The following is a 12,592-nucleotide window of genomic DNA, read 5'->3' on the forward strand; positions in this document are numbered from 1 at the left end:
GTGTGAATGTGTGCGAAGGTGAGAGTGAGTATCTGAATAGTGTGTGAGAGACGTGAGTGCCAGGGACTGCTGAGTGATGCTGGTGCTTTGGGAAGTGTGAGAGGTTGGTGGCATAGTGGTTAGGAGATGTCATGTGAAGATGCATTCGTTGACCTTAACCATCCATACGAGGACATTAAAATCCTTGTGGCACCGTTGCCAGGTCTTCGAGGCCAGATTCCTAGCATTGATCACCCACTCCCATTCCCTTCAGAGGGTAATCCTGAAGGGCCTCCTGTCCATCTCCACCATAAATGCCTCCAGCGCCACATCAGTTAACCTAGGAACACCTTTACCTGGTGCTCCGTCTGTGCAACTCCTGCCAGTACAGGCAGCCAGCAGCAGCTCCCTTCCGCTGAGTGCAGGTCCCCTTTAAGACGGGCAGACTACCTTTAAGAGGAGCAAGCTGGTTGCATCACATGTTATTAGCATACTCTGCTAGGCCCCTGCTGAGCACTCAGGCAGCCAACCGCGTGGTCCCGCTCAAACCAATGTTACAATCGGGTAAGTGAGGAGGCAGCACCAAGGTTACATGCTGCCACCCTCAACTCAATGGACATGGACAGATTGCAAACCATGGTCCTCACATCCAGAAATAGGCCATAATCACTTTTTAGCCTTTTTTAAAATGGAATTCATGACAGAAGTACAATATAAAGTCTTGCAGTAAATCTCTTCTTACCATTTTGACAGGTCTGAAAGACATCATACAGTCAGTGCGATAGCTATTGGACCAGGAGTCCCAACGAGGATATTCTCCCTTCTCCAGCATGAACATCTCACCACAGAAGTTCTGCTGTTCATAACCCACCCATCTGAAAAATAAATGATTTGCAATAAAATGTTTGTCCTTTGCACATAGCAAAATGAAACCAATTTAATAACTTATAAACAAGTGCTTTGTAAAATGTTTGGCGTGCTAAAAGTTTCACATGGAATAATTAGAAGCATGCAACTTGTCAGTGGTCATTGGCAGCACAGCAGACCGAACAGTGACATCTGAAAACAATTTCCAAATGTACGAAAATTACGTCTATGAGACCATTCAAAATTCTGATTCTGAAGTAGCACATTTTCGGAAAAGGAACAGAAAGTTGAAATGCAGCTTAAGTTGTATAATTTCCAGTGGAGTAGAAAAATAGCAAAATTTAGGGATATGGGTCGGAATATTTCTGAGGTGGTGGAAGTCCTGCCACCAGGGACAAAAGCTGGAGGCCATCCTACTTCAGTGGTCAGCGGGACACAGGGCCGCATTTTGCTGGCAGCAACCAAATAAGTGGCTGCCGCTTAGGCTGCCGTCCAATCAAGTGTGGTGGTCGGCCCTCAAGAAGGCCGGCACTTCAGCAGCACCACTGCTAGCGGTGGTCGTTGCTGTGACTGCACCTGGAGGACGAAGGCACAACGATGGCCGTGCACCCTTGAAGACAGGTATGTGGGGTCTAGAAGCACTGGGGCTGGCGATCATGGTTGGGGGGTGGTGCTTGCTGAGGGCATTTGGCATGATGCTTCAGGGGCAGCCATTTTTGACTGGGGTTCCTCCATGGGCCTATAGAGTGCCCAAAGAGGAGCCCCCGCACCCACCCACCCCCCCGGGAATCTGCTAAGAGGCTGCCAGAGAAGCAGGAAGGTGTAGGGCAAACTACCTGATGCCTTCCCACATGACTTTGCCAACCTTTCCTTCTCCCAGCCCATTCCCAAAAATCCAGTCTGTACTCACAAACTTTTGAAATAAAGATGCTTGAGGCACTGAATAATAGGAAGTGAAACTGAAACAAGACATAATGTTGGATAGGCTACAGTATCATGTGCAGTTTGTGCTCCCCATTACAGAAAAAAAATTCAGATTTGTGAAAAAGGTTCAATGTAGATTTATTAGGCTGATACCAGGAATAAGAAACTATACGAACAACTGTTGGTTACAGTTCGGTAGGTCTGAAGGAATCTTCATAGTCTTACATAGGTTAACTGTAAGTCTTTGTTGACTCTTAGAACAATTTACAAATACACAGTAAAGGGTACAAGCTAGGATCTGTCTCCATGCTTGCTGGTACACACGGCTCTGTCCAACATTCAACTGACCCTGGGTGCAGATCACGTGCTCTCTTACATCACTGTGTGGGCGGTACTGTGTTCAGTCCCACGTTAACCCTATATGTGCCAGACCCTTACATCACACCTCCTCCCCAGTCTTTATCCAATGTATTTTAAATGATTATAGTTTACCTTGGGCTGTAAATTCCAACTAGCATCGGAAAGTGCTGGCCCACAGGAATTAAGAGAAACAAATGCCTACCTTACATGGTCCTGAAAATTATGCTGACCCTTCTGATCGCCAGAGCTGCTTGGGGCCTGCATCGAAAGACTCCTCACGGCCCCAGTGAGGTGCAGCTCCAGAGGATTCAAGGAGGCCGTGCCCCCTTTTTTACAACACTAAACTTACCTGCTTTACGGCAGCTAAAGGGCCAGAGAAATTTACAGGCCAGTGGGGGAAGGTTAAGTGTCAAAGGTACGTGGATAGGATTTGGAGGGTGAGGGGTCCTGGAGAGGGTCTGGGGGTGGTGGGGGGGGTCAGTCTGGGATCTGGGGTCGGGAGAGAGGTCAGGCGGAGGTCCTTGGCTGTGGGGGCGGGAGGTCTTGGGGGGTAGGGTGGGTTTGGGGGAGGGGCGGTTGGGGGTCCTGGGGGGTGGGGGGTGCAGGGACTCAGAGATCCTCGGTCAGAGGTTGGTGGTGGTTATATGGGGAGTGGGGGGGGGGTTTGTGGAAGTCCGGGAGATTGGAAGGTTTAAAGGGGCTGTGTGGGGTGGTCCAAGATCGGCGGGGGGGGGGAAGGTCAGACGGAGGTCTGAGGCGCTGGGAGTGGAGGGGTCCAAGTCTGTGGTGATTGGGGGAGGCGGTGGGGTGGGTCTGAAGTCCTGAGGGGGGTGAGAGGGTTGGAGGTCAGGAGGGGTGGGGAGTCAGAGGTCAGGGGGTGTGGGGGGTTGGAGATCGGGGATGGAGGGTGTCGGCAGTTGCAGGGATGGGGAGATCGGATGTCGGAATTGGGGGCGTTGGGGGGTGGGGAGAATCCTGTGAGTGGGGTTGGGGGTGCGAGGGGTATCCTGTGGGTGAGGGGTGCAGTCGGGAGTTGTGGGAGCAGTCCTGTGGGATTGACCTGGGTCTTTACAATAGTTACTCAGACGTTAGAAGAGCTTTTAATTCTTCTAACCTTTTCTGAGTAACTATTGGTGTAACCCTGGTAGAACCATCTGAAGTTTACGATTTAAACTGCATTTTCGGATGGTTCCCAGCACAAGGCAATTGTCCAGAGGAACTGTGCACTTCTGGGCAATTGCCGTGCAAATCCTCACTTAGGAACTTCCGAGAGTGATTCCCCAGTGCATCTTTGGGGTAGCCCCCAAATACGACACTGGGGAGCTTGGAGTTTGCGGCCCCTTATGTCTTACATTATCATTGCCATCATACATTTACATTGTCATTATAACATTAGCACTAGCCCATCTCCTCCCTTCAAGTCCTTGAATTCAAAGATTCGGGCTGTCTGGAGGCTTTTTAACCCTTCCATACCTTATTCGCACTGCTGTCGGAGGAGTGGTAGACTCTGTCGCTGCTGATTCTTCCTCTAGGTTTGGAAGGTGGTTGCTACCCTAACTTGTTTCTTGCAGGGTGGACAAGCATTGTATTAGTCTCCTTGTTGTTTCTTTCGCTTCTTCTGTCATCGTGAGGGTCATCATGATGTATGTGGAAGTTAATATTTCAAAAATGGAACACTCGTTTCCACTTGTTTCACAATTTTACCCAAATTTTTGATAACTTTCTTCTTTTCCAGTTGTTTTTCGAGCTTATGAATCTTTTCATTCAACTCAGCAACTACTCTAGTAAGTTGAGTTGTATTTGTTTCAGAGTTACCTGCAGAACTAAGTTTGACAAGTTCACCAGGCTTTCAATTCTGTTTAGAATCTTTCTTCAATGGTCACTGACTGCTCTTGGACTCTTTCAAATCACTCGTTAGATCGCCAATCTGTTTCAAAGGATTTCTCTTATCTGCTTTCAAAGTCTGGATTTGCTCTTCCATATTGCGTATCTCAACCTCCATGTTGTTCAGACTGGACCAAAGTTGAAGAAGTTCATCAGTTTTGGATGTTAATTTTGCTTTCAAGCAACTGTTCTGATGCATCAGCAATTCTTTCTCCTGTTCCAGGCATTTTGCATGATGCTTACTAGAGACTTCTGATCTTTGATGAATGTGCTTCTACAAGTTCATCAACGAAACATTTTAAGTCCTTTTTCAAATGTTCTACTTCCTGTGAGCGACATTCTGTGTTCTCATTAGTTCTCGTTTTTCCTTTACAAACTCATCTTTCGTACTCAAAAGTTGGTTCTCTACACCGATCAGTTTTCCTTTGGCAGATCATAATTCCTCTGTGCTATCCGTCAAGCTCACATTCTGTAATTACACTTTGGCCAATTGTTTCTGAGACTCTTCATACTCTTTTGTGAGAAGTTCCACTTTCTCTTGCCATCCTAGGTTCTCGATTTCCATTTCTTCATATACCTGTTTGGAAATGTAATATTTTTCCAAGTTTTCTTCCAAAGGTCTAACCATTTTCTTTAGTGCTGCAGTCTCACTCTCGTACCTCTTGGCTTCCTCCTGAAATGTAGAACATTCCTGAGACTTCTCTGCCAACCGGTTCGTCAGTTCCTTCAGAGTGACATTAAATTCATTTTGCTTCACTTCATAATTTCCCAGAGGAACAAACTTTAACCTGAGGAATCCTTGTAGCGTATGAAGGTCCTTTAGCAGGTTTTCCTTTTCACTGTGAAGGGCAATTACTTTGTCTTGAGTTTTCTTGTAATTTAACAGATTCTCATTGAGTTTGTGCCACTCTTCCTCCATGCAGCTACCTCCAAGGTAGCCTTTATTCCTTCATGTTGCTGTCAAATCCAGGGCTTTGCTTACCTTTAGCTGGGTTTAAAAAGTCACAATTTTCCCAGAGTATTCAATTAATTATTTCTAAATATCTTCAGAGCGAGCTCCCATGCCACATGTTAAGGCGCCAACTTGGGGATTGTGTTTTTATTGACAGCTTCTTTCGAGCTGCACTTCTCACTCTGAAATATTTAAAGATTTCTCAGGACTTGCTGTAGCCTGGAATTTTAAAAGATTCTGCTCACTTTTGCTAGGTCTGTTGAGTCTGTACTCTGGGATTTGGAGCTGGACTTCCAAGGGAAATGCAATGGACTCTTCAGTTACAGTAAAAAAATTTAAATCTTTGCCTTCAGCTTCCAAGCCTTTCTTTGGAGTTTTTTCTTGGTGATTTTTCCTCTGCACCTGTGCTTCTGGAGCTTCTATTCAGGTTAGACTGCTTTGCTGAATTTGTTCTCAGTCTTCCTGTATTTGAGTTTTTCTGTGCATTTTCTGGGAGGATTTGTGTTTTGCCACCATGTTGTAGGATGCTGGTTATAGTTCAGTAGGTCTGAAGAAGTCCATGTAGTTATATGTAGGTAACTGTAAGTCTTTATTGACTCTTAGAACTATTTACAAACATACAATAAAGGATAAAAGCTAGTAGCCATCTCCATGCTTGCTGGTACACACAGCACTGTCCAACACTCAACTGACCCTGGGTGCAGGTCATGTGCTCTCTTACATCACTGTGTGGGCGGTACTGTACTCAGTCCCATGTTAGTCCTATATTTGCAGATCCTTATACTACTATGACAGGTATAATGGCATCTGATGAAGCAAGCACGGTACAAAAGGATATCTATTTATAATTTAAAATTTGAATATCTTCCTTATTTCAAGGGATGGTTTTTGTTTTTCATTCAACATGATATCAACAACTTGCATTTATATAGCACCTTTGCCAGAGTAGAATTACCCGTGCTTCACAGGTACATGAGCAAACAAAATTTGAGTCACAGAAGGAGATTTAGTACAGATAATCAAAAGCTTAGTCAAGAAGGCAAGTTGGAAAGGATATTTAAAAAGAGGAGAGAGAGGCAGAGAGTTATACAAAGGGAATGCCAGAGCTTAAAAGCTGGGCAGCTAAAATCACAGCCACCACTGATGGAGTGATTAACATTGAGGATGCACAAGAGGCCAGAACTGGAGGAAGGCAAAGGTCTTGGAGGTTTTCAGGGATGGAGGAGGTTACAGGAATAGAAAGCGGTGAGGCCACGGAGGGACTGAGAATCTTAAAATCGAGCCATGGTGAGGCTGAGATTTAATATAGGTCAGTAAGTACAGGGATCACGGGTAAATGAGACTTGAGGTGAATTAGAATATGGGCAGCAGAGTTTTTAATGAGTTCAAGTTTATGGAGGTTGAAGATACAAAGCTGGCAGTAAAATCATCGGAATAGGCACATCTAGAGGTGACAAAGGCATGAATGAGGGTTTCGGCAGCAGATGAGCTGAGGCAGGGGTAGAAACAGGTGATGCTACAGAGGTGGAAATAGGTAGTCTTGGTAATGGAGAAGATATGTGGTTGGAAACTCAACCTGGGGTCAAATATGACGACATGGGGCTGGGAGGTGGATGTGCTGATCCCAGCTTCCTTGTGCTTTCTGTGTGGGAAAAATATGCAGCTCCCAGGCTCCTTCCACTCTGTGCTGAGTGGGAAAACACAGGCACCAGCCTCTTTACACTCTTGTTGGGGGGCGGGGGAAGGGCAAGTTGGGAAGGAATACACAGTCCATAGCCTCCTTACACTCTGTGTGGGGAATGCACAAGACTCCTGCCTCCTTATACTTTGTTGGCAATGTTAGGAGGGGTGACACGAACATGTCTATTTAGCCTCAGACAATAGCCAGGGAGAGGGATGGAGTCAGTGACTAAGACAAGGAGTTTGTGGTAGGGATTGAAGGCACTGGCTTTGGTCTTTACAACGTTTAGTTGAAACAAACTTCTGCTCATCCATTGCTGGAAGTCGGACAAGTAGCGTGACAAATCAGTGGCAGCGGAGGGATTGCCGGAGGTGGTCATCAGTTGAGCTGAGTATCATTTTAATGAGGTCATAATCAATTCTACAATGTTGCAAAGTCTCTAGAATGTTAGAACATAAGAAATAGAAGCGGGAGAAGGCCATACAGCCCATCAAGCCTGCTTGACCATTCAATAGCATTTTGGCTGAATTTCTACATTAACCCCACTTTCCCACTCTACACCCATATCCTCTGATTCACTAGTGCCCAAAGATTTATCAAGCTAACTCTTGAATATACTCATCGACTCAGCATCCACAGCCCTCTGGGCTAGCAAATTCCAAAAATTCACAATGTTCTGAGTGAGTGTCATAAAGCAGTTAAGATTTGTTCCACAAATTATAAGCAGAGCTGTATAATGTTATTACTGTAACACAAATATTTCTGCTGGCGTTTAATGTTAAGGATGAAATAACTGCTTTGGCAAGCTACCAGAGGGCTACTGCTCCATATGCAATCATACTGTGGTATAAACTGAGAAAGCAGTGGTAGGATTCAGTATTACTCATGTTAATTTATGTTCAATCAAAATGTAAGCCTCTCATCTTCAGAAATTTAATATATTGTAATAATTAAGTATAGTAAGTATGTTGTGCATTCCACATTTGAGGATCACCACTCTGTGACACATGTTACATCTGCAGCCACTCACTTCTACCATGGGATGGAACTTCATAAACTCCAGAAGCTGTTGATTCCCATTGATATAGCATCGCGAATGAAGTCTACAGCAAATATGTTTCATCCTGACTTAGTATTAGCTCACTATATGTGGGCTGAATCACAAGTAGTCAGGACCCTATTGATTTAAAAAAAAAGACTGGTTTAGCCCTGTAAAAGCTGGGAGAAACTCTCATGCATCAGAAAAGTTAACACACGGCTGATCTCCAGAAGACACGATTACATTATCATAGGAAATACTTACGGTCCACATTCAACACGGATGGACCCCACTTTATCGAGTCCCCGATCACAAATGTTCCTGCATTCTGTATTGATTTCCACTTTGCGACCTTGGAAGCTTTCATACTCATAGATGATAATCTAAGAACAAAATAGGAATGAATAAACCTCAATTACCATACAACTGAAGGTGAAGTGAAAATCACCTACTTAAAACCTAACTTTGTATCATTAAATCAAAAAATGTGCACAGCAACCATAATGGTTCACTGGGTATGTGACTGATTGTGTGGCACTGAGTCATGAGTCACTTAGTCTTGCATTCAAACTACAGTGTGTGCTAAGTTGGCTGAGATCTCAGTACTTGGGTAAAAAAGTAGGAAGGAATTAGCTAGGATTCCCACTCCCAGTTGTTATCCAATGATTGCTGCTGGAAAGTGCTCATGTGTGGACATCGTTAAGGACGGTCTTGGTTTTGTCTGCAAAATACATCATGGTGAAATAATCTACTGATGCCTGTTGTCCCAGCTCACCAATGAACAATGAACACTTGAGCAATTTAGAATTGGTTTTCTCTTCCCCAAACATCCATAACTCAATAAGGGGGAAGATAAAACAATATTTATGAGATGATATTTTACCCTATGCCTTTTTTAAGCTGTCAGTACTATTTACAGGAAATGGGAGTCAGCTAAAATAATTTTAGGCAAATGAATACTGCGATGTTTCCTAAGTAAAACGAAATAGTAAGTACAATATAGAATGCTTCACAATAACGATGCTAAATGATTGCAAGACCCCATTGTGCATGCCATGTAGACCCAGTCAATAAGTGGACTGACACTGGGTCAGATCTGTAGCAACTTACTACTCACCATCCACAAGTTAACTTACTTTAAGATGCTTCTGCTAACAGGAACTGCTACTTCATAGTAAGTGTTCATGTGCACTAATCTGCCCCTACACTAATATTAATAATAGGTTATAAATAACATGTAAATCAAAGCACACCAATATACCTACCCTGTTATTGCGAAGACTTGAAGCAGAATGGCTTCCAATGCTACCCTGTGTTCCACTGTGAGACATTGTGGCAACTGCTAAAATAATAATCAAGATATAAAAAATTTATTTGGTTTGGTTGCTAAATACATTTTATACATATTTGATTCACTTGTTTTTTTTCCCAAAATTTCCTATTTTATGAAGTTTTTACACCAGTTGATAAGTTTAATACTTTGAAGATATTCCGATGGCTCACCTAAAAACTGCTCAATCTTTTGCCAGACGAGAAAATATGGAAAGTGGTGTTTAAACCTCAGCTCACCCTATTTATATGCCCAGTGGATTTGCTTGTTGCTTTTTTTGCTTTTTAACCAGGTTAGATCATAAAGGGATAAACAAAACAAAAGAAAACGACATTGCACTGAAGCAGCAGAAGCTGACACCAGCTCTTTGCTTTGTTGCTCTTGGCAACATCACACAGATCAGCAAAAACGACAGTCTACAGTAGACACAAGTGCACCCTAGAACAAAGAGCTGACCTGGTAGATAGCTTTGTACAGCTTTTGTTTAATTTATGCTGCAAGTATCATAAAAGGTTTTATATTTAGCAAGAACACAAGCTGATGCTTTGGAGAGTATGTATTGTTCAAACTAACAAATTTCGTCTTACACACTTGCAGTGCCTTAATTATTTAAAATCTGCAGCCAGTATCTTAAATGTGGAAGTGGTATGAAATCACGCCTGCACCCCCGGTCAGAGCTGGACTATGAATTTCTTGGGCCTGGACAAAAATGTTTAGGGTCCCTATCCGCAATCCATTAAAACACAATTGAGAACTGTAGCAGCGAGTACTAGTATGTATATTGTAACTAAATCAGCCAACTCTGCCTTAAAACCACCCCAGCCCCACCTTTGACAGTATTTTTAAATGCTAGAATATTTTGATCCTCTTTTCTGTGTTGTGGTTATGCCTGAAGCCCCATGGGCTGGGGCCACCAGGCATAGACCCCAATGGTCTGTTATTTCATGGGCCCCCGCTCCTGGCTGATTCCTTACTTGGGTGCATTTTACAATTCCACAAGTGTCAGTTTTCCTCTGACACTTTTCTTCTCTACATACTCTTATCACCAAATCATGGATTGGTCTCTCCCCCTACTCCTCTGGCATATTCTCCCAATTTGAGCACCTCATCTTGTTGACCACTCTCTCATCTCCTTATTGTCTACTGTTCTCCCAAATCCTAGCTTTCGTTTGCTCTGCACTAAGTGTCCTTGGTGGTTTTAATATACCTCTAAACTTGCCTTGCTCTCTCACTGACCTCTTGTCCTTCCATCAGCTCTCCTTCCATATGAACTCTCCAATTTATATTCATTGCCACCCTCTCAGCCTTGTTTTCGCACACAGCTTCCCCATCCCATCATCACAGCCACAACGAGACCACTTTCTTGAATCCCTCATCACCCACACCCCCTTCCTCCTTCCAATGCCTTTCCTTCTGCATCTGCCTCAGGAAAAAAATCTCGTCCATTCCAGTTTCAGGTTCCCAACTGCCTACCCTCCATTCACCGGAAGAGTTCTGCAGCAAGGGTCAAAATATTTTTTTGAGGGCTCTTGTTGAGATTTTTGTGCCGGTTACTTTTTGATTTTAGGGGCTTCTTTTCAGGGGCTTTTTCAATCTCACTAACTCCTTTGTTAGGTGACACAGTCACGCTGTATGACCGCTTCTGTATTTGTATTGACTTTTTTTAGGATTCCTTCTTGAGATAGATAAAATAGCACAAACACCAAAGACTGTATATAAGATACATATATCATTAAATCTTTTATTCCTCATTCAGTTGGAGGCTGATTCAACAGAAACTTTCAAAGGGGTATGGGATAAATATTTGAAGGGGGAAATAATTGTAAAGGCTATAGAAAAGATCAGGAGACTAGAACAAATTGGATAACTCCTTTGTAAGAGTTGGCATAGATGCGATGGGCCAAATGGTCTCCTGTGCTGTAGAATTTTATGAATGGATACATCTGATCTAATTTAACTTTTTTACGACATGCAACCAGTTTGGGGGCCTTTTTCCAACCATGCAACACCGCCTTGTGTTAACTTTTATTTTTGGCAACGTCAATGAGATTCAGACAGGATGTGTAGGGCCGTACATTTACAGATTAACCTGAATGGCAGGACATCAGTCTTCTATAAAATCAATAACTATCCACAGAAACTTTTTCATCATAAAGGGTGGCTTTGACCAGGTTCAAGCAAGCAAACAGTTTGAAAGGCAAGACAATTCTGGGAACACCTCGAGTGTAACCAGAAGGCTGGTGAAAAGTCATTGTTTTTAAATTGTAGTCTCTGCAGATAAAAAGGGTCAGAGACCGATTGCAATGGTTGATCCAGACAATGTCTCAGTGTCTAAGGACACAACCCACTCCCTTGAACTCTCCTAGGAAACAAAGGATCTATGAATCCTTTCTCATTGAATATGGGATCGAGGGTTGTGAGGATGTGACAAACTTCACAGTAACTGGTGACCATCCATCGTCATCACAGGTCTGAGGCCTGCCACTGCCTACAGGCTCTATCCACATGGGTCTGATGCGCTTGCTTTAACTTGCACAGTTCCAACAGGAATCACTTTTGATATTTTACCCCTCTGTTGTCATAGATACATAAGAACATAAGAAATAGGAGCAGGAGTAGGCCATTCGGCCCCTCAAGCCTGCCCCGCCATTCAGTAAGATCATGGCTGATCTGCCCCAGGCCTCAACTCCTCTTTCATGCCAGTTCCTCATAGCCCTCAACTCCCCAATATTTCAAAAATCTATCTATCTCCTCTTTAAATACTTTCAGTGATCTAACCTCCACAACTCTCTGGGGTAGAGAATTCCAGACATTCACTATCCTCAGAGAAGAAATTCCTTCACATCTCAGTTTTAAATGAGTGTCCCTTTATTCTGTAACTATGTCCCCTAGTTCAAGATTCCCCCACTAGTGGAAACATCTTCTCAACATTTACCCTGTCAAGCCCCCACAGAATCTTGTACATTTCAATAAGATCACCTCTCATTCTTCTAAACTGTAACGAATAAAGGCCTAACCTGTTTAGCCGTTCTTGATAAGTCAACCCCTTCATCCCAGGAATCAGCTTAGTGAATCTCTTTTGAACTGCCTCCAATGCCAGTATATCCTTTTTTAAATACGGGGACCAAAACTGTACATAGTACTCCAGGTGCGGCCTCACCAACACCCTGTACAGTTGTAACAAGACTTGCCTATTTTTAAACTCCAACTCCCTAGCAATACAGACCAAAATTCCAATTGCCTTCTTAATTACTTGCTGCACCTGCATGTTAACTTTTTGTGTTTCGTGCACAAGAACACCCAGATCCCTCTGTGCTGCAATGTTTTGGAGTCTCTCTCCATTTAAATAATTGTCTGCCTTTTGATTCTTCCTACCAAAGTGCACGACCTCACACTTTCCTACATTAAACTCCATCTGCCAGTTTTTGCCTACTCACTCAACCTATCTATATCCCCTTACAGATTCCCTATGTCCTCATCACAACATGCCCTCCCACCTATTTTTGTATCATCAGCAAATTTAGATACATTACACTCTGCCCCCTCCTCCAAGTCATTAATATAGATAGTAAATAA

General features: G+C 43.4%; 1 protein-coding gene across 5 annotated transcripts in view; it reads right to left on the reverse strand.

Moving 5' to 3' along the window:
• LOC144684335 (beta-crystallin B3-like) overlaps nucleotides 1-12,592 on the reverse strand; it is a 45,115-nt gene that overhangs the window by 6,233 nt on the left and 26,290 nt on the right. For 3 of the 5 annotated variants that reach the window (XM_078547995.1, XM_078547991.1, XM_078547993.1), the window contains 3 exons: nucleotides 8,952-9,028; nucleotides 7,951-8,069; nucleotides 722-854 (listed from right to left, as the gene is read on the reverse strand). In XM_078547995.1, coding sequence (XP_078404121.1) covers nucleotides 722-854; nucleotides 7,951-8,069; nucleotides 8,952-9,017 — 318 coding nt within the window. In that variant the 5' untranslated portion in view covers nucleotides 9,018-9,028. Of the gene's footprint in view, nucleotides 1-721; nucleotides 855-7,950; nucleotides 8,070-8,951; nucleotides 9,029-9,189; nucleotides 9,240-12,592 lie in introns of those variants that run through there. The other 2 variants (XM_078547994.1, XM_078547996.1) reach the window with 2 other exon arrangements.

This window comes from Cetorhinus maximus, chromosome 9 (genome assembly GCF_964194155.1).
Source record: "Cetorhinus maximus chromosome 9, sCetMax3.hap1.1, whole genome shotgun sequence".
Taxonomy (NCBI): domain Eukaryota; kingdom Metazoa; phylum Chordata; class Chondrichthyes; order Lamniformes; family Cetorhinidae; genus Cetorhinus; species Cetorhinus maximus.